Source organism: Haplochromis burtoni, unplaced genomic scaffold, assembly GCF_018398535.1.
Source record: "Haplochromis burtoni strain Fernald_Lab_line unplaced genomic scaffold, NCSU_Asbu1 Contig_46, whole genome shotgun sequence".
Classification (NCBI taxonomy): domain Eukaryota; kingdom Metazoa; phylum Chordata; class Actinopteri; order Cichliformes; family Cichlidae; genus Haplochromis; species Haplochromis burtoni.
This window is the reverse complement of record NW_024582407.1, coordinates 1,573,094-1,594,233: the sequence shown is the minus strand read 5'-3', so window position 1 is coordinate 1,594,233 and position 21,140 is coordinate 1,573,094. Positions and strand designations below refer to the sequence as shown.

General features: G+C 39.1%; 1 protein-coding gene across 2 annotated transcripts; it reads left to right on the top strand.

The window, feature by feature from the left end:
• Positions 1-1,103: 1,103 nt before the first annotated feature.
• ppm1ba (protein phosphatase, Mg2+/Mn2+ dependent, 1Ba) lies at positions 1,104-21,123 on the top strand. 2 transcript variants are annotated; one of them, XM_014336224.2, is made up of 7 exons: positions 1,104-1,527; positions 10,847-11,756; positions 12,373-12,490; positions 13,707-13,821; positions 14,052-14,109; positions 17,341-17,357; positions 18,187-21,123. In XM_014336224.2, coding segments are annotated over exons 2-7 (1,191 nt in total). In that variant the 5' UTR covers positions 1,104-1,527; positions 10,847-10,874; the 3' UTR covers positions 18,188-21,123. The 2 variants fall into 2 exon arrangements, with proteins under 2 accessions (XP_014191710.1, XP_005930624.1); XM_005930562.2 differs by lacking the exon at positions 17,341-17,357 and having other exon boundaries at positions 1,105-1,527.
• Positions 21,124-21,140: the final 17 nt, after the last annotated feature.

Sequence of the window (21,140 nt, the reverse complement as noted above, 5' to 3'; positions counted from 1 at the left end):
AGCCCGATGCGCCGCCCGGCGTAGGAGGAACTAAGTGCTAAGTAAGTAAGGTCTAGAGGTAACTGATGTTTGATAATGAAAATTTCTTACTAATATTTACTTAATGGCTTGGAGGAATCGTCAGTCTGAAGATTGATGATCATTTTTTACATGGAAGATAATTTGAAGATAGTTTTTACGACTTAGCAACCCAAAAAGTTGTTGTGATATTAATTTGGAGTGGATTTAAAAAACGTTCACTATGTGATCCATAGCACAGTGGGTAACAAATGACTGAATTTACTACTTAGAATGTAAATTTCCATTGTCTATGTAACCATTTTGCCTCACACATTAGAGTTTCGGTTATAAAAGACAAACTTCAGTCCATTTCTTCCTAGATTTCCTCAAGGTGCAATTAACAATGTCTCACTTGGCCACAATATTAAAGCCACATGTCTAATGCCATGAAGATGTCCTGTATGTTGACAAAAGAGTTTGGATCAGTTGGGGTATGGACACCAGATCCCATGGTTGTTCTGTTTGGCAACTGGATATTTAGATCCTTTACTTCTTGTTCATTGCGAGGAGAAGCCTCCATAGACTTGCAATCTTGGTAGTTTGTATGCAGGTCAGAACCTAGTGCTTTTTGCAGGGTCCTGCTAGGGGTAGGCACAGCCTTTGGGGAGTGCCATGTGTTGCTTGACCTGTGGCTGTGATTAGGTAATTGGTAACACTGATACTTTCCATAGCTCAGTCCCATGAATATTGTAGCTAAAGGAGTAATTCTCTTTACTCCATTTGTCCTTGGCTTTAATATTGTGGGGGTGATCAGTACTAAGTGTTACAGGGCAATGGAACTGGCAACAACTAAATGGGGTGTTGCACCGTTTTTATCAATTACTTCCGAACTGTGCTATTTATGGCACGCAGGCACCTCTCTTCTGAAAACAGCATATGATCTGAGGAGAAATTATAAATCTCATAATCTCACCAAAGGCAAATAAAAGCTGGATTTTCACAGTTTATGTTTTTAGAGAAACAAATTGACTGGTACATTAGCTGACCAATCGTATCTCAGCTTCGAATCAGTTTTTATCCAATCACAGAAGAGAGCGATAGTCTTGCCCCTCCCAAAAACTGGATGCTGAAAAAGAACGTCATCTACCTTTTTACGTTTAGCTTTAGCAAAAATTAGCTAGGTGTTCAATCATAGATAAATCCTGCCGAACCAAGCGTATTTTCTTTTGAACCGACAGCCTAAGTAAGAGCGATATATTTGGCGCTCCCTGGTATTACAGTGCCAAACATGTATGTAAAAGCCTTACGTCGATGCAGAGACATGTTGAAAGGAGAACTGGTCGTGTGAAACGCTGACTAGCTTACTCAAAGCTAACTGACGAACAGGGGCCGAGAAGCGAAAGTGGCTAATATTAAGGACTGCTAAGCCTATCACAACAACGCTGGGTGTCTTAGCATTTCTACCGTGATCACGAGAAGAGGGGCTGATAGAGGGAGACTGAGAGTGAGAGATTCCTTTCATACGCAGTAAGTAACACTTGGTACTCGGAATGAGCACCGAATCTACACTGGCTAGCGACCCGCTAACGTGTAACGTTAGGCAAACAGTTTGACAACTGTGAACTTCGCTAGCTGGTTAGCTAGTGAAGTTAGCTAACCAGAGTGGCCTCTGTTTTAGGTAACGAGAATCGAGAATTGGCTTGATTTTACTTCAGGATCTCAAAGTACCGTTATTTATATGTCTTTATTGGGACAGGGAGTACGATATTGTCGTTGACGCCGGTGTAGCCACACTTACTAACACGCCCGAGCTCCATTCAGGTGATTTTCACATTAATTGGAGCGTTTCACGCACTTGTCAATATTCAAATGGGTATCAGCATCGCTCTGCTGGCGGATTAATGATTATCATTCCAACGTTTGGGTCTATCCATGTGATCCGAGAAGGTTTGGTTTGTCTTTATTTGCTTGTGGCATGTGTCGACAGTTTTTCTCCACTAAAATTATTTTTAATCTGATTCATGAATATTTGCAACAGGTGCGACTTACGTGGAACTAGTTTTAATGTGTAGCTTATTCTGGTTACTGCTTAGCATAAAGCTAGCTTTTGTTTTAAACGTCAACATGTTGTTTACTAACAATGTACGTAGTAGAGTCTAGGTTTATTTAAAGCTTCTATTCCCATTTGCTCCCATGAAGCTCCAGTACAGGGATTAACTTGTTTTATTGCCTTGTTGTGGGTACTTTTATTGGGTTGTTGGTGTGTGTGGCAGTGTGTTTGTGTGACGGTGTATTCCAGAAATGGCAGCAGCATCAGTGGCATGTTTGTGTTGGCACCTTGATGTGAAATCCTGCAATAGCCATGCTCTTTTAGCCTATGACTGCACTGGGTGCATGGGCTTGTCCAAAGGCCTTTATCTATACCCATGTGGTTACGTTAGTGTGAACTGAAAGGGTTCACACGCAGATGCATGCTCAGATGTAGTGGCAAGCCTTGAATAACTGAGAGATTAATTTGTGTTTCTGCTTATGTCTCAGAACAGGGTGATAGTATTGGTTAAGATTCTTGAATCAGCTTGTGGGGTTATGTAAATGCTGTGCACGTGTTTTTATAATGTATCCCAAAGGAACTGAAAGTGGTTTTAGTGCATGCTTAAGTACTCCTATGTTTAAAGTCCCTCATCATTTTGCCACTTCTGAGAGTTGAGAAATGATGAGAAAACAGAGGTACATGTACACAGTGCAATGCAAAAGTATTTGCTCCCTGTCTGATTTCTTAATTTTTTTAACCCATTTTTCACATTTACATGTTTCAGATCATGAGACAAATTTTAATATTAGACAAAGCTAACCTGAGGAAATATATAATGTTGAATCAAGAAACCACTTAAATAGAACCTGTCTGACAAAGTGAAGTAGGCTAAAAGAGCTCAAAAGGCAACACATCATGGTACGATCTAAAGAAACTCAAGAACAGCAGAAAAACAAAGTCACTGGCATCTGTCAGTCTGGAAAGTGCTTCGAAGCCCTTTCTAAAACTTTGGGAACCTAGCAGATGTTCCCAAACATCTGCTAGGTGTTTGGGAACACCTAGCAGATGTTCCCAAACATCTGCTAGGTGTTTGGGAACACCTAGCAGATGTGTTCACAAATGGAGAAAACTTTAAACAGTGGTGAAGATTCTCAGGGGCTTTCGACCAAAATTACTCCAAGTGCACATCAGTTACTCATCAAGGAGGTCACAAAATAACCCAGAACAGAATTGCAGCACACTCTGTAAAGTCAGAGATCATGATTCAACAATAAGCAAGCGACTTCTCTGGTGGTTTGTTGCTTCAGGATTTGGACAATGATCCAAAACACACCAGCAAGTCCACCTCTGAACGTCTCAAAAAAACCAAAGAGAAAATATAGGTTTTGATGTCGCCTAGCCAAAGCCCAGACTTGAATCCCTCTGGTGTCGCTGAATTAAAACAATTCTGCAAAGAAGAGTGGGACAAAATTCCTCCACAGAAAAAGCCTCATTGCCAGTTATTGCTGCCAATGCTGGCACAACCAGCTAATAGGTTTAGGGGGCAATTACTTTCACACATAGGGTCAGGTAGGTCTCAGTATTTTTTTTTTCCTTAATAAATTGAATCATCATTGTATTTAACCAGGTTATCTTTGTCTAATATTATAAGTTTGATGATCTGAAATGTGTTACAAAAATGGAAGAAAAAAAAATCAGGAAAGGGGGGGGGGCACTTTTTCACAGCACAGTATATTGCAGAGAAAGCACCTGCAGTCCAGTATGACATGACACGTGTACTTTCAATCTCTTTGGTCTGGACAGACATCCCCATCATCTGTTCAAAGGACACTTGTTCCAGGAAATTGACAACTTCAAAGATGAGTCAGCAAAGAGAGGGGGGATCTGTTTGTTTCACTTGTCAAATTTGTTTAAAAAAAAAAAGAGAAAAAAATCAGAAACTTTTTTGAGGTAAAGTTGTTTTAATCTTTTTAATCATAACTGAGAACAGTGTGTTATACCAGCTGTTCACTGCCTTCTTTATAAAATCATCAAACGTGGATGTGGCTAATGGGTACTAGCAAAAAGATGATTCATGGCTAAAAGTCAATATAAGCACATTAGTAGAAACTGAGCATTTACATGCCTGTATGTTGTGGATTTTCTCTTCAGAGATGGACTCAATTGTAGAGTTAAGCTATAACAGTCACAGCTCAGTTTGTTTTGGGTTTTGTTTTTTTTTTTATAAATATTGACTAGCTGCATGTGTTTGTTTTTTTTTGTTTTTTTTAATAATTTGTTTTTGGTATTGTGATCTAAGGTGGTCATAGCTTTCTTAGTTAAACTATGATGCCTTAAGCTTCAACTATTTGCCATTGCCATCTTGATATTTTGGTAAATCTGACAGTGACAGACATTTAACAACTTATCAGTCACAAGTTGTTGGCATATGTCGAATAATCGTCCTTTCCAAACATGAGCATAATTTGCAAAAGTTCAATTCATGATGCCCTGGAACTACTGTCAGTCTTCAGAATGGATTTTACTTAGTTCATACAACAGCAGAGCTGTTGGGCTCTGCTATGGGGTTATAGCAAATCTCTCCAGGTAGAGGATAGGAATATAAATCTGAACACAAATAAGATTTAAAAAGAAAAGTGAATACTTTGGGAAAGAAATATGACCAATGGTTACTTTTGAGGTGGTAATGCAGCCATGTCAGTTCATAAGAATAAATCAACAGCACTAAGGTGTTTCCTTTATTGAGTTAGCTTTGAAGTTGATGACTTCCATGCTTCCTTTAAATATGTTGCATTACAGTATAGTTGTTGGGTTAACTTTTTGTTTCCTAACTCCACTACTTTAGTTGTGTCCAACTAAAGAAAGGGTGCAGCAGTGGTATATTGTCATGGGCTAATATCCCATTCAGGCTTTTACTTTTTACCTTAATTTCCCCTTAATCAGCTCCTCAGCATGGTACAGCACCTCTACAGCAAGCTACACTGCTACCATGCTGCATTTCCTATCAGTCTAATATTATCATCATGTCTTTTTCCCCACACAAAACAACAGTACAGTAGTTTAGTAAGGTGATGCTGACTTCTAAGGGTAGATTGGCCATTATATCACACACTGTACCTTTCATGTCATCGAGTCAGGAGAGAGAGCTGTAAGACATTAGTAATAGTTCACTGTGTTAAGCCTGTGGTCTGCATTTGACGAGCTAATCTCACCCTGCGTGGATCCTATCAGCAGCTGACTGTTAAATTGAGTTAACTTGTTAAAGCTGTCCTGAAGCTGAGAGTGGTGGTTTTTCTGGGGCGCCTCAAACAGAAACCAGTGGGGAAAAACATTTTGGCCTAGTAAATCATAGCAAATCCCGCCTCTGCTTTTTTGTCACCTTCATAGACTACATGAATGTTCAGACATACATACATGTGGTAGTTCATGTGCAGTCACGTCTGGCCACTACCACTGTTGCTATGACAACCACTCAGCTGCCACTCCAAGCTGGGTAGCCATGGAGACATCAGACTTTGGGTGACATCAGTCTGTGGTGTACAAATTACCTATGCTGGTATTTATTTTTAATGAACACCAGTGGCCTGGGGAATTGGCAACTGCCAAAGATTTAGGCTTTTAACCAAACGGCAATTATCAGGACTGTAATAAAATATTTTTAATGAATTAAAAAAAATGTTTTAAGTGGTTCAAACTTGAATGTGTATCATATGCCAAAAAAAGTCAATTTTTTGGCATATGATACACATTCAAGTTTGAATACAGACTCTGCTTTACCTGTGTAAGCAGTCAAATGTTAAAGGCCCACTTTGAGCCAGGTATGGTACACGTGATGTGTATGTAGTTGCAGCATAGGTGAGAGCAAATAATGTTATTTGGTGATTGTGGAAATTGCTTTGATATCTGCTCAGTGTTGTGTGTGACCGCATTTGTCGTCAAGGTAATAATTCAAGTGTTCTGGACTACTGATGCTTTTCCTCCCTTTGATATGTGATCAGTGACCAAGTGTGTTTGTCTGTCATGCACCTGTTGAATATCATCTAAATTTTGGAAGTCACATCAAACGCTTTGATAACAAACCATTGGCAAGGTAAAGAGGGAGAAACTTGGAGAAGCATTATTTATATCTTAAAGATCAGAAGATTAAAAAAAAGAATTATTTTAAAAAAGGATTCTTTATAAAAATTAAAAACAGATTAGACTCCTTTCAATCATTATAGAAAGCAGAAGTTTGAAGGAAAAGTATTTTCTTAATTTCAAAAGTTTATCCCCTGGTTACATCATACATAATTTAAAAAACCCAAACCCTTGATCATTACAAAGAAGGGATCTTGTGGTTGTTTTACTCTGGGGTGTACTTTGCTGGCTTCTTATGGGTATGCTTTAGGGTTGGTCGATTGGACGAATATATCGACTATTGACAACAGGCTGAGCCTATCATTGATAGTTTTTACAAGGGCCATTTATTTATTTATTTATTTATTTACCCATGAGTAAGTTTGCTAATAATGGTGGAGCCTAATAGAAGCAGTCAACAAAAAAAAAAAAAAAAAAATGATAGCGCTGTTTTAACAGCACTGTCTTTCATCTGCGAGCAAATGCACCCTCTTCAGAGTGTGCCCAAATGCTTGTTGATAAAGCTACAGAAGCTGGTGATAGCCTAGCATACTTAGCTGGATGGTGGACACGTACATGCTCATGCAAGTTAGTCGTGTTTGAGTACTTTGCTCACACTATATGTCTGCACAAGTGGTACACCGCTTTGATTACATCCTTATGTTTACCTCTTTCATCTGGTTTAAAGAAAGCCAAAGAAATCCCAAATTGGTGGCTTTATTTTATTTTATTTTTTTAGTGCTGTCAGCATTAACACGCTGTCATCACGACTAACGCGATTAACAATGAACCCATCTGGAGCGTAAACTGAGTCAAAATCCCTGAAATGTCTCTGTCAACACATTTCGGCAGTTTGTCCAAATTTTGTTCATTCTGCGCTCCAGATGGGTTGAGAGCGTTAAAATCGTGATGACCGTGTTTAACCCGCGTTAATGCTAACAGTATATATATATATTTTTAGTTAGTTCGTCTATGTTTGGACTTCTTCTGTATTGTAAACTCGCAAATCAGTCCGTGCATGATTACATTGCCCCACCCATGCGCGAATACATCACCCATCGGCGAAAATTTTGCAAACACTGCCATATATATCTTGCCAACTAATTTCACCTTGTATCAGCCAGCAGCCACTTGCAGTTGGTTGGGGAATATGTGTTTTTGAGATGTTACAGGCAAATTTCTACGACAGTAGGACTGGAGCTTTAGCTATAAAAATGAAATGAGATGCACCTGCCAGTGCACAGCTCAAACTGTTACTTGATTGTAGTGCTGTCACAATTGCTCAAAAATCACATTTGCTTATTATTCATTCATTAATTCCAAAACAATTCCCAAAGAACCAAACTATTTGACTGTGCGCTACTTTGACACACAGTAGGGCTGTTCAATTAATCAAATGTTAATTTCAAGTACAGTTTTGGCTTCCAGCAGTTAAACAGCATAATATAGATAAAGTGTGATGTGTGAGTGAGGTGCATGCTGTCAGCCTGGCAGTGTAGCGTGATATTAGTTGTCTTTGAAGCCTTTCTGTTCTTTTAGTTAGGTGGGGGAAAGGTGAGTACACAAGGCGGTCTAAATGCTTCATATGTAGATGAGGGTGACTCACTCACTGAGTCCCCTTCATCTATGTCTAGTTAGCATTCATACTTGTCATTTTGTTGATGAAATCTGTGTTTTTTAGATTTGACTTTAAATCATAAGTTAATAGCAAATAGCGGGCACTTATCTATTTTTATTTTTTGAGAGGAACCTTTTAGCTCTGTCCACATGTACATTAACAGACACCATCCTTTGAGTATGCCTGCAACTTACTTGTAAGTAGCACTTATTGATATTTTCAGATATAAGGTATGGGTTATTGTGCAATTTCCGTGGCTAAGATTCCATTAAGCAGTGTGACAATCAATAAGACTGTAAAAGTTAATGTTCTCTCATTGCATAACCAATAAACAGACTGGATAGAGAATTTCTCTCTGCTATCCAGCAGCGTAATGCTGCTGTGCATTTAGCTAATGCAGGTGCAGTTATTGATAGATAACGCATCCTCTTGAACACTCTGTGAAGTTTGTTAATGCTTTTTGAAGGCAGTTCTGGCTACCCAGAGAAGCTTTTAAACTTTCTTCTGTCTCTTTAAGGATAAATCTAAGTAGCTGCTATTTGTGGATGTGGTGTACAGTGATCACCAATAAGAAACAGTTGATATGTTCCTTAAGCCTTACATAGAAAGTATAAGAAACACAGGAAGAAAATTTCCAGCAACTCAAAAGTTAAATATTCTCCTTAAATATCTGTGGGGATATTTGTAGTCTTTGTGTTTTCAGAATATGCCAAAGCCATGTGAGATTTGAAGGCTTTTTATTTTTGCTAAATAACTTTTTTTCATATCACCCAGCACTAGTTAGAAGAGGAGATGATGGCTGTAAAGCAGTCAAAGATGGATAGATACCAAAGAAATGGTAACATTTCAAAATCATGAATATATTGCAAGAGAACACTATTTGTCCTCTCCTAGTTATATTATGCAAATCTTTATATATTCCTTCACGATTTCTACAACCTTTCCTAATATCATTAGTAATCATGAAGATTGAAACTTTAATATTGTCCAGTTAGTTTTTCTCAAAAATTAATGGTTGGTATGACTGGCTGTTATCCGTTAAGGTCTTTCTAATACAAATCTCTCATGGATGGTTTGGAATGAGTCCGTCTGTATTTATCATGTATTGAGTAGAGCAGGGCTATATGACCAAAAATAATTATCACGATATACATTTGAAAATTTGCGATAACGATATAAGACGATATAATTGACACTAGACAAAATACTTTACAACTCCACAACTTTATTAGTGCAAAAAAACCCAACAATGTATTTTCACTTAAACAAGCAGCTGTTTTTTATGTGCATTAAAGTTCTACAAAAATTTAACAGTGCAAATGCAAATTCCTTGCTGACAGTTTAACCAAAAGGCATTTCCAGTGGAAATTGGCCGACATATCCTCAGCATAACCATGTATAATATCCACAAAACTTAAAAAGAGGTTATACACACACAATACGGTAATATTATGTTGAAGCACAGTACGCATCACTGCGCGAGGCTCCTGCCTACGATAGCCATAATGCTCCGACAATCCATCAAGCGGTGCGGGTCCGTAGCTTAGCAAAGTCGTACTAAAACATTTGACAGATTTTCGAGCGCCGTGTACCACATAAAATCGTTTTGAAGTCAGTAAACAAAACCAGAATTCATACATAAGGCACACGGGATTATAAGGGGCACTGTCGATTTTCAGAAAAATCAAAGGATTGATTTTAAGTGTGCCGTATTTTCCAAAAAACACTGTAATAATGACAATCCACTAGCATGCTCTACCAAAAATAGTGCTTTGTTGTGTATCTGACGGACGAAAGCTAAACCAGTGCCACACCACTGAAGTTGCAGCATTTTTACAAACCAATTCTGGTTCATCCGTTTCATTCAACAAACTGCTTTCGCCCTTCTCATTCTCCGTCGCCGCCATGCTTTTCCCGCCATGTGCGTATGAAAACACAGGCACTGCGCATGCGTGTTTTACCCATATTCTATCGCGATATTTCATTTTCTTATCGTTGCCCAACATTATACCGGTATTACCGTGAACGGTATGATATGGCCCAGCCCTAGTATTGATGCTGATAAGGGTTGTGACCATACTGGAATATCAAAACGTGATACCGATACTCCGTACTGTTTTTGATACTCAAGGGAAAATGTAATTTCATTTGAGATGGTGATGGTAAAATGCAGGTAATATAACCAGGTACAACACAATAGCTCACACATCTAAATAATTTAGTTCTTGTAGAAGGAAAAACTGTATGCTAAAGCTAAAACATGGTATGATTTATGATCAAAAAAGTTGATTGCTGTAAAAGATATAACCACTCACTACCTGCATTTTAAAACTGACCACACAGCTGGCTAAAACAAAAAGGAAATGAACACATTTTAATAAATTGTTGTAAAAGTAGAAAAGTTACTTTATTAATGATAACAGGGGGCTAATGTGGCTGTTGGGTAATTGCTAATGGTTAAACAAACGGCTAATGTTAAAATCTGTGCCAGTCAGGTTAACGTTTTTAACTCTTTAATACTGTATTGGAACTTTACTGACCCCTTTAGATTCCTTCTAAAGTGTTGCTCAGTGTTATGAATATTATGTTAATGAGGTGAGGAGGTGCGTGTATGTCTGCATGCAGCAGTGCTGTGTGAAGGTATGCATCTGCTGGACGAGGCAACAAAGTCACTGTTTGTATCAGTGTTATTCCAAATGAGTATCTAATTCAATATTAATTTTAGTGTGAATTAATATCTGAGTATCAAGTTTTGTTTTTGTTTTGTTTTTTTGACTACCCAAATGCTGTTGTATATAAACTGAATGCAGTGTCAGCAAGCAACTTTCACACAATGCTACTATAAATCTAGTAGAGATTGAGAACACATTATGAATAGTGATAAGTTATGTGCTTTACTTGAAACAGCATTTTCTGCACTTTTCCTGAAATCTACCAAACACAGTCTTGGCAGTGAATAATTAAGACTCTGTATTGTAATCTACCAGCATAGTAGAAACATAATTAACTGTTCAGTACTGATTCATTGTCTGATTTTCTTTCTCTGTCCCTTGTTTCTTTTTGTTTTTCCTCTCCAACAGCTAGCAGTGGGTCTCTCAGGGCAGAGCCATGGGTGCGTTCCTGGACAAGCCCAAAACAGAGAAGTACAACTCACATGGCGAGGGCAATGGCCTGCGCTATGGGCTAAGCTCCATGCAGGGCTGGCGGGTGGAGATGGAGGATGCTCATACAGCTGTGTTGGGCCTTCCAGCCCTTGGTATGACTGACTGGTCCTTTTTTGCTGTGTACGATGGCCACGCAGGCTCTAAAGTTGCCAATTACTGCTCCAAGCATCTTCTTGAGCACATAATCACCGCTAGCTTAGGGGCTGGAAACACACAAGGCTCTCAGTCTGGATCAGACGGCTCCAACGCTTCAGTACCAGTTCCGCCTGCAGTGGAGGCTGTGAAAGCCGGCATCCGGACAGGCTTCCTGAAAATAGATGAGCACATGCGCAGCTTCTCCGACCTTCGAAATGGCATGGACCGCAGTGGCTCTACGGCAGTGGGAATTCTTCTGTCACCTGATAATTTCTTCTTCATTAACTGTGGGGATTCTCGAGCAGTTCTCTACCGCAATTCACAGGTGTGCTTCTCCACACTTGACCACAAGCCTTGCAACCCACGTGAGAGAGAGCGCATCCAGAATGCTGGCGGTTCAGTGATGATTCAAAGGGTTAATGGGTCACTGGCTGTATCAAGGGCCTTGGGGGACTATGATTACAAGTGTGTGGATGGTAAGGGTCCCACAGAGCAGCTGGTTAGTCCTGAACCAGAGGTGTTTGTGATGGTTCGGGCACCAGAACAGGATCAGTTTGTGATTTTAGCGTGTGATGGAATCTGGGACGTTATGTCCAATGAGGAGTTGTGCGAGTTTGTGAAATCGAGGCTTGAGATCTGTGATGATCTGGAGAAAGTCTGCAATGAAGTGGTGGATACCTGTCTGCACAAGGTATGTACTTATTTGTTTTGGAGTTTATCATTTGTATATTTTGCTGTGACATCCTCTGCTTTCTTTTGACCTATGGAGACGTACATGTGTAGAAAGTTTTGTCAGCAAGATGTCCATTTGAATTTCCTGCCAGAGAAGAACACTATATGATGAAGAAAGTTTTAGAGAATGTGTTTGTTTTTGTTGTGTTTTTTGTTGAAAAAGAGCTATTTGTAACTGCTTTAATGGCTCAGTAAACTTTCCCTTACTAAAAAAAGGAGACAGAGAAATTGTTTTGGCAGTCTTGAAAACAGGACAAAGTAAAAATGAAAAGAATGAAGTACAGAGCTTTGAAGTACAAAATGCTTGAAAGATGGCTTCAAGTCTTGCAGGTTACTCCTTAATCCTGACCAGCAGCTGTTATCTGCTTGAATTCAATAGATGATAGAGGGGGGAAATGCATTTTATTGCTTATTTACTGTATGTTTTTGATACAGTCATGTTCTACTTGGCTCTGAGTTACAGTGCAGGTTATTCAGTCACTTATTCCCTATGAAAAATGCAAGCTATACAACATCTTCTCTTAACCTGCTCTTTCTTCTCTTTCTTTATTCGTCTGTCCTTTGGTCCGTTTTAGGGGAGTCGGGATAACATGAGTGTTGTGATAGTGTGTTTGCCCAATGCTCCCAAAGTATCGGAGGAAGCTGTGAGGAAAGACACTGAGCTCAACAGTTACCTGGAGTCTCGAGTTGAAGGTGAGAGTGTCTGAATGGAGAAAAATGTTTTATTCAATGTATTTATTCAACGTATTAATTGTCTTTGTGTGAATGAACTCTACACATAAAATAGGGTATTGAGGGGAAGAAAATGGGCAGCTGGGGATTTATTGATAACCTTCATTTATGTTTTTTCCCCCCCCCCATATTTACACTCATCTTATTTCTACTGAAAATGTGCATCATATCTGTATATTCCCTCGATTGACCTTGCTACTTGCTATTGTCTAACCTCCAGCCAAATTTGCTCAGGCTCACAGCAGAAGAATGACACCATCATGACCTCCTTTTCCACTTCAGCGAGCATCTCCCCTCTTTATTCTCTCTCCGTTCCTCTCCTCCCTTGCTTCACTCAAACATTTACTGTCTTGTTGGAATGAATTTCCTTCTCCTTTCCTGTACTCTTTGCCCATTTCTTCTTTCTAATTGCAACCCATATTTTTTTTTTTTATGTCTCTGGGAGCACAAGACCCTTTGAATACAGAGCAGCCTTTCTGGTCAGCTCTCTTCGTTCGCGATGTGCTGTTTGAGATGCCGGTCACTTAAGAAATACATTTATTTATTTATTTTAGCTCTGAGGAATAACTTAAAATGAATCCTTAAAGTTTTTGTTTTTACCTGTCTGATACCAGTGTCATCTTGAAATAAAAAAATAAAAAAATAAGGCCTTAAAATCGAACCGTAAGACTCTGAAATTGAGATTAAAAGACAGGTAATTATTTTATGTGTTAAAGTAAGTTCATGTTGGCTGAAAAGCACTCTAAAATGGGTCAAAATCATTCCACTTTTGAAGGTACAGTTCAGAAGTTCAAACAGTGTTTGTGTAAAGCAGGCTAGATGCTTGGCTTAGGGTACTGTCTAATACTGGAAGACAGAGGAGAGAGGGAATAGAACAAAACAGAGAGGGAGGAATTCTCTGGCGGAACATTATCTTGGCCTTATGCCACTCCCAACTCAGTTGCAGGCCTCTTTCTGTCACCATCTTTCTCCCTCTCCTCGTCTCAGAAATACACTGGCTTCCACAAATTGACTTGTATGTTTTCCATCTTCACTTCCTTTCTCCTCATTTGTCAAATTTTGGTCTCTGTCCTTCTGCTGCTCTGCTCTCCCTCCTCTGTCTTTGCACAGATGTTCATGGCTATCATCAGCTCTTTTAATACCGACTTGTGTAACAACATGTCTGCTGCTGTTTTAGAGATGCTGTCTCGGCCAGGGGAGGAGGGGTTTCCGGATCTGGTAACGGTGATGAGAAACCTGTCCACTGACAGCGGCATGCCCCCTCTGCCACCAGGGGGTGGTCTTGCCAGCAAGTAAGCACCATTTGACATTTATTAAAATGTATGATTAAAATATGAAAGTGTTAAACATCTGTAATACTTCATTATGTGCTCAGACAGTGATAATTACAGAAATGTTACAATTTGATTTATTTTTAACAGCTACACCTTTACTCCACTTAGTCTTCCACTGTCTTGTAGCTTTGATTGATGGCTCCAACCAATACCTTATGAAATTTTTGGTTTCTGTGTTCCACTTGCAGACGCAGTGTTATTGAAGCAGTATACAACCGTCTGAACCCATACAGGGAGGAGGATGGAGTAAGTATCAGTATATAGAAACGTAGGTGCTTTGTCTTTGACCATTTAGACATAAAATACTAAAAATGTTGAGGGCACATGGCAAATTTGAGATTTCAACTGTCTTATGTCTCAAGTTTCTTTAATGTACGGTATGACTTTAAGTGCACTTAGTTGGCTGTAGTTGTACATTTAAATTAACAGTTGATCAGCTAATTATGTAGTCACAGAGTATGTGTGTACGCTCTGTGTAGCATATTCCCATGAAATACCAGTGGGAGATCTTCTTTTGTTAATCTTATGTTGATTCATCTCATGTGGTGGCCTAAGCTGGTGATTTATAAACAAAGTATAAAATTACTGACTTAAGATGTGGCTTTGAGCCCATCCCCTTTCAGTTATGTTAAATGCTGTTTTTCTCTACGCATGGTGCAAGATGATACAGCTATGTCAGGAAATGTTTGAGTGGAACTATGAAGTTGCAAGTGAAGACATTCATTTTCAGGTTATCTGCTTCAAATAGGCTCTTTTTAATGGTTTATTTTATTTGCCTCCACCGCTTGGAGCTTTCTTTATTCTAACAGGAAAGTGTATGAAGACACTTTAGTTAGGCTTTTAAGTGGAGTTATCTGACACTGGTATGAGAAGTTTTCCCATGTTTGAGCATGAGAATGTGATATGTACGCTTCTAAATTTACTTTGCTGCTGAATGGTAGATGTTGCAAATTTTTTAAATTTGCCAATAAGAACACAGGCATTCACGCTCTCATACTGACACCCATTCACATACTGAATGAGGTAGTAAATCTACAATAAAATAACAGCAGATAAAGGCAAATACTAACAGCAAATAGAAGAGAAGAACATCCACCATTTAAAGCGTTCAAGTTTAATGTTTAATAAAAGGGTTTCCCCTGTAAGCCTGGTTTTCAAATGTTGTAGTGGTTGTAAGTGACAGTGACAGGAGATACTGTGCAGTGACTTTGACAGTGCTGTTTAACTCATTACATTACCTTCTGCTTTTGCTACTGGCAGACGTTTTCCACTTTAGTCAGCATTTTAAAATTTGTGTCCTCATATTCGCCGATGACACATGTAGACACTGTTTTATACAGCATGTGAATAAAAGATGGAATCCAAAATTATGTCCCAAGGAAAGTAATGACTTATTTTTATTTGCCAGTAAAGACAGACACCCTTTGTTATTGTGGTATTTTTTTTCTTCTTCTTTTCTACAACCATAGACTGTATATGAAAGATGGCAATGGATATTTTAGTTTCAAACTTTGCATTTTAAATACTTCAGTGTAAGCATTTTGGCTACCACAACTTTGGTGTTGGAGGCAGAAGTGACCTTATTTGGACAATAAGGGTGTGTACTAAGCTAGCAACTGGCAAACTTAGTTGACAGTTTGTAGACTGCACTGGTGCAATACACACTCTACTGCTAATTAGTGCTAAATAGTAGACTAATAAAATACTAGGGTATGAGTAAACAACACTGAAGGACAAACACACGGGTTGTATTACACAAGCTGTGTTATTTGTCAGATAATAAAGGCACCAGCAGCACACACAGGCTGTTCAATTTATTGACTAAACTTAGTGACTGATTTAGATTCTGTTTGTGGAATTCTGACAGGGGATGGTAGCTAAGATGGCTATTTTCATACCCTAAATAAACTGAGGGGCTGTATGAAGCACCAGTGTAAGAAAAATAAAGATTGTTTTGAACTGTGAACCATGCAAAGCTGAAATGAACATAATGGGTCCAGTTCACTTGAGGTGGATTGCATAAATAAGCTTTTCACTAATGTTTATTGGAAAGTTTAAAAAATGTCCTGGTGTTCTTTTCTAACTATTGATGTAGCTTCATGTTCTTTGAGGTAATGGATAGTGTGTTATTGACTGAGGGGGCCAAGGCACTTGTTGAGCCAGGTTTTTAACCTGCATTTATATTTGCAGGTTACAACACATAAGCTCATTATAACCATAGAGTAGGAAAAACAATCAGTTTATATAAACAGTATTATTATTGTTGTCCTCTTTCAAATATAGGCCTGTTTCTCTATTTCTATTATTATTATTATTATTGAGGTAAACTGTTTGAGTGCTTATGAAATGTTTGCACTCCAACAAGTTTTGTCCAAGGGTTCCGTGTTTTCTACAGAGATGGAAAATACAGAATTTTAAATCTTTGATTTTGCAGCTGTTGTTACCTGCCTGCATGTTTCACACAAACATGTTCTTTGACAATCACGACATGAAAAAAGGGGATACATAAAGAAGTTAACTGCACAATTAACTGATTTCTTTTTCTTTTTTTGTGGACCCATTTATTTTATTTTATTTTAAAAAGAGAGAAATGTTTGATTGTTTTCACTATTTACTTGCCACTTAATTACTTTTGGTATAGTACGAATGGCCATATTGGGAGGGGGGGGGTCTGTTAAATTTATGAAAATATAGTTAAAAGTCCAAAATTTATGTCTTCCTTCACATTTATCATAGCCGTCCAGTAGGCCGGATTGGAGTCTGTCTGTGCAATTTTGGCCCCTGGGCCTTATGTTTGAGACCCCTGTTGCAGTAAATGGCTTACAGTATTGCATGTGTGAACTTGTAAATGTTTATAAAGGATTGACAAATTTTGTGTCTGTGAGAGAATCTCACACTGAGATTGAGGCCACTATTGTATTGTTTAGAATGATAAGCACTGCAGTGTCCTTAAAGAGCTCTACCTGCATATAAGGGGTCTTGTGTGGTGTGGGTGTGTGTGTGTCCTGTTAGCTGGATGTGATATTTGCCTCATTGTGTTGTCTTGGATTTTCTGTAATGAGTTAGAGGTACTGTGATTGTTTGCTTTGTGTACACATAATCATGGAAAAGAAATGCACACATGAAACCACAGTGGGTAGGTTCTGTGTGTGACTGTACACTGTAACAAAAAGTTTTGAGTGCTACCACCTGCTAGGTGTTAGGAGAAAGAAACAAGGCTGCTTGTCATAACATTGTCAAATAGAGCCATCCTAGTTTAACCTCGGCAGGGTTCTTTGTCTACATTAAGTGGCTAAGCCGTCCTACACAGCTGCTAGAAAGAAGCATGTCATAGTAGCTCAATTAGTGCTGGTTGCACCCTTCATTTAAACATATTTTGCACATGGTGTGTAGTAAGGTACGCACCTGTAGTCACATACACATTGACAAGGGATGTATCTATTGTCTAACTGTGTGTTCACCCTCTGATTAACGCAGCCCTCCTGTTTCATTTGGTAAGTGATCACATATATAACTGTTACACCCCCACCTCCCCCTTTTCCAACCCCTCATCTACACACATGCATACAACCACACATGCACACATGTGTACAAACACACATTCTTACAGGCATGTAAGTGGTGACCTGCTACACAAATCCTCCCTGTCACACCTTCATCTGTCTCTACTCCCTGCTCTGATCTGCTGTCCTGCATGTGGAGCTCCATTTAAGAGTTTAAGGCGTGTTCATGTGGACGTCTGCAGACATGATTGTCGAGGTCTGATGAGGATGAATGATAAAGGTGTTTCTAGTCCTGTCCGTCCCCCCCTCTCACGTCACAGGCATACAAACACGCATGCACTGTTCCTACACGCATGCATCGCTGTCTCACTCAGTCTTTCAGCAGCTGCACGCAACTATACAACAGTCTGTGTTTCTGTGTCCCTCCTCGAAATAAGACGGAAGGCCTTGGAGTTGTTTTGTTGGAATATGTTAAAGAAAGACTCCGGAGACTGAGGTTGAAAACGTTTACTGCCTCACGCTGCTGTTGTAACAGCATTGTAAATATACTGTGTTGTTTCTTTGTTGAGTTGTGTTGGTCATAAGGAAAACTGACCTTCAAGTCTGGGTTTGGGGGAATAAATCCTTGAGTTTTACTTTTAAAATGTTTTGTTTAGGTTTTTTTTCTTTCTTTTTTTTTCTTTTTATAAAAAGTCTCATTTTTTTTTCTCCCCACCCTTCTCTCCTTCCTTTGTTTCCTGGCTTTTCTCTTATTTCTTCTTCCTCTATTTTACTCTCCTTTGCTTCCCTGTTTTCTCCTCTCCCTCTTTTCCTTTTGCAGAGTGGAGCGGAATTGGAGTACCACTGGTAGCTGTCCAGCACAACTGCCTGATCGAAAATACAGGACCACTATTCCACATGAGATTACATTCATTGTCACCTTTTAATTTTTTCTGTAATTCATTCCCCCCCCCACACTGAGAATAACTGAAGCTGAAATCTTGGTTTTAAAAACACCTAATGTGGAGGACTGCAAAACTGTTTTTGTTCCTTTTTTTAATTTTTTTTTTATTTTAAATAGACAAACTATGGGGGGGGGCACTGCGTTCATGTTCCGACTCCAGAACTACATCTACAATATAAACACAGCGAGGAGGAGAGGCCAACAAGCACAGTTTCTCTTGCCCCTTGTTTTCTTTTTCTTTTTTTTTTGTGGATTTGCAGAGACAGAGGTCACAGGTCTGAATCTTTTAGGGTTCTGTGGTGCCTTGCTTGGACCAGAGAGAGAGAGGGAGGGAGAGAAAGGAGGACCTCATAACTCGCCAGCCAGCCACGACCAAAACCAACCACTTGTGGATTCATTGTAAACACTGAGAAGGCTTAAAGTGGTTTGTGGCATTATTTGTTTGGAAGTGTGAACTTTTTCTTGCGCCTGACGGGGAGTTGATCGACCACACAAGCCTGCAACTCAACTACACACCTTAAGCTATACTGTCCAGTTCAGGATCTGGGCGTTACTGGTACACAAACAGGAGCCAACTCTTCACTTATTAATGGACATGGCTCACTGGAGATCATCTTACAGAACTCACAGAAATGTAATAAAAATAACTAAATGAATCACTATCCAAAGACCTTGAGGTTAAACCCTCAAATTCAGGGTCTGAAAGCCTGAGAATCCACACCTGACGATAAGGGGAGCACTTATGTGAGAGACTTTCTGGCACCAAATCCCAGTTTGACTCCCGGATATTATGTCCAGACTTAAATGGGACGTGGACTGGTTTGCCCAGCTGCAACTACATTAAACTTGAGCGTGATAGCGACTCTCTTGCATGTCTGCTTACTTTCTGTCTGCTCATCTCTTTCAGGATATTGTCACTTGATTTGTCACTCTTCCCTTCTGTCTGCCTTATTTTTTAATTTTTTGTTGTTTTAACTTCAGTTTCTCTGCTGCTTCATGAGGCAGAAGAGACTCAGCTCTCATTTTGCATTTGCAGACAATGCCAGAATCATAAGCTTTTGAGCCTGCTGTTGTTGAAGATATTATAGAAAGATAGAAACTGTATATGAAATTCATAAATATAAAAAAATATATATAGGGAGATATCTATATAGACAGAAATATTTTGATTTGTTTGTTGTCCCTTAAATTCCCAGCCATGGTATTCATTGCGGCCTAATCTGGAAAAAAAAAAGAAGGGGGGGGAGAAACACCCCCACCCAATAGCCCAACCCATGATGCTGCACGCACCGTTCCCACACAGCAGCGTTCCAAAGACGGGGTTTGGGGTAAAGGAATTCCAACCGCCCCCTCATCCTTAACACATGCGCACACACAATCCTGCTCATGCTACAGCTTGCCTTTTTCTATCTCTCTGATATCCTGTGTGTGTGTGTGTGTGTGTGTGTATTAAAAAAAAGAAGAAAAAACACAAATACCTTTTTTTGGAGTTTAGATTGTAAACATTTATTTACTTAAAAATATGCTTCTTTTTTTTTTGGTATACTTTTTTTTTTAAATTACTATTGCTGTGGTCGTGTTACAAATGGATAAAGAAAACAACACGAGGAACCTGAAACATACCTTTTACAACATATTGGGAGACTTTGGTTTCGGCTATTCACTGTATGAAGTTGAAGGAGGGACACTAGGCTGAAGAGAAGGGGTTCTACACTGAGAGTTAAATTCGCAGTCACTGAATTGGTGTTCTTTTTCTTTTTTCCCCTCTTTCCCCACAACCACCTTCATTGACTTTACCTTGAAGGCACAGGGCAGTTGCTGATTTAGGTTGGGTTTGAGTTTACCAGGAGTCTTTTGTGTTAACCTAAGCACTAAAAAGATTGATGGAAGCTTTAGAGATGGATATTTGTCAGGAAAAAACCAAGTCTTTTACAGTGTGCACACACATGCATTGTCTATGTGTGTGTAGTATTTAGATGGGGTTAAAATATGCTATAAATACAAACCTGTAACATACAGGTATATATATTCAATCATTTAATGGCAAATGTAATGTGCTTTCTGAAGTGGCAGTATTGGAAGAGAATAGACCTAACAGAGATTGCTGGCTGGTTAATGTTATTGTGGTACACTTGCTCTTGGTGCCATATGACAAATAGGTACTTGAATGTGTAGTTATTTTGCAGTTACAGTTGTTTTAATGCAATGGTATAACTTTTCTTTGTGGTGGAGGGAGTGGGAGGGGTGGTATCTCCTATTGGTGCATGTTTTGTGATTGAGGAAGGAGTGTAATTTGCGTGTGATATGCACTGGGTGGGCGGGTGGGTGATAATGTGGACAATGTTCAGTATGGTGGAACACAATGTTGGAGAGGAAAGGCAGTGATAGAGGAACAACCTGTAGATGAACTGGAGCACAAATGAGAATATTAATTCACTTTTAGGTACTTAACGTACAAATTAGATTTCCCTTACTTTAACCCCCCCAAACCGCATGTTTCCCATCATTCCCATTGTGAATGTTGTCATATCTCAGATTCGCATACTTTTTAACATTGTGCAAGCTTTTACCACACTGAACATGGTCTTCAGTTAAGGTTTTTGTTTAAGCTATATCAGACACTGGGCTTGGAGAGAATTTAAGGGAGGGAAGGACAGAGAAACATTTATTTTTCTGAATGTAATTCTTCATTAGTCACACTGATTCCACTGCATGGACGGAATACAAGCAGCACTGCAGGTTCACATTCTCTCCTCATCGGTCATTTAATGGCAGAACAAGCTACCTTGGCTTCCTTTGTTTTAAAAAAAACAACAAAATAAAATATATAC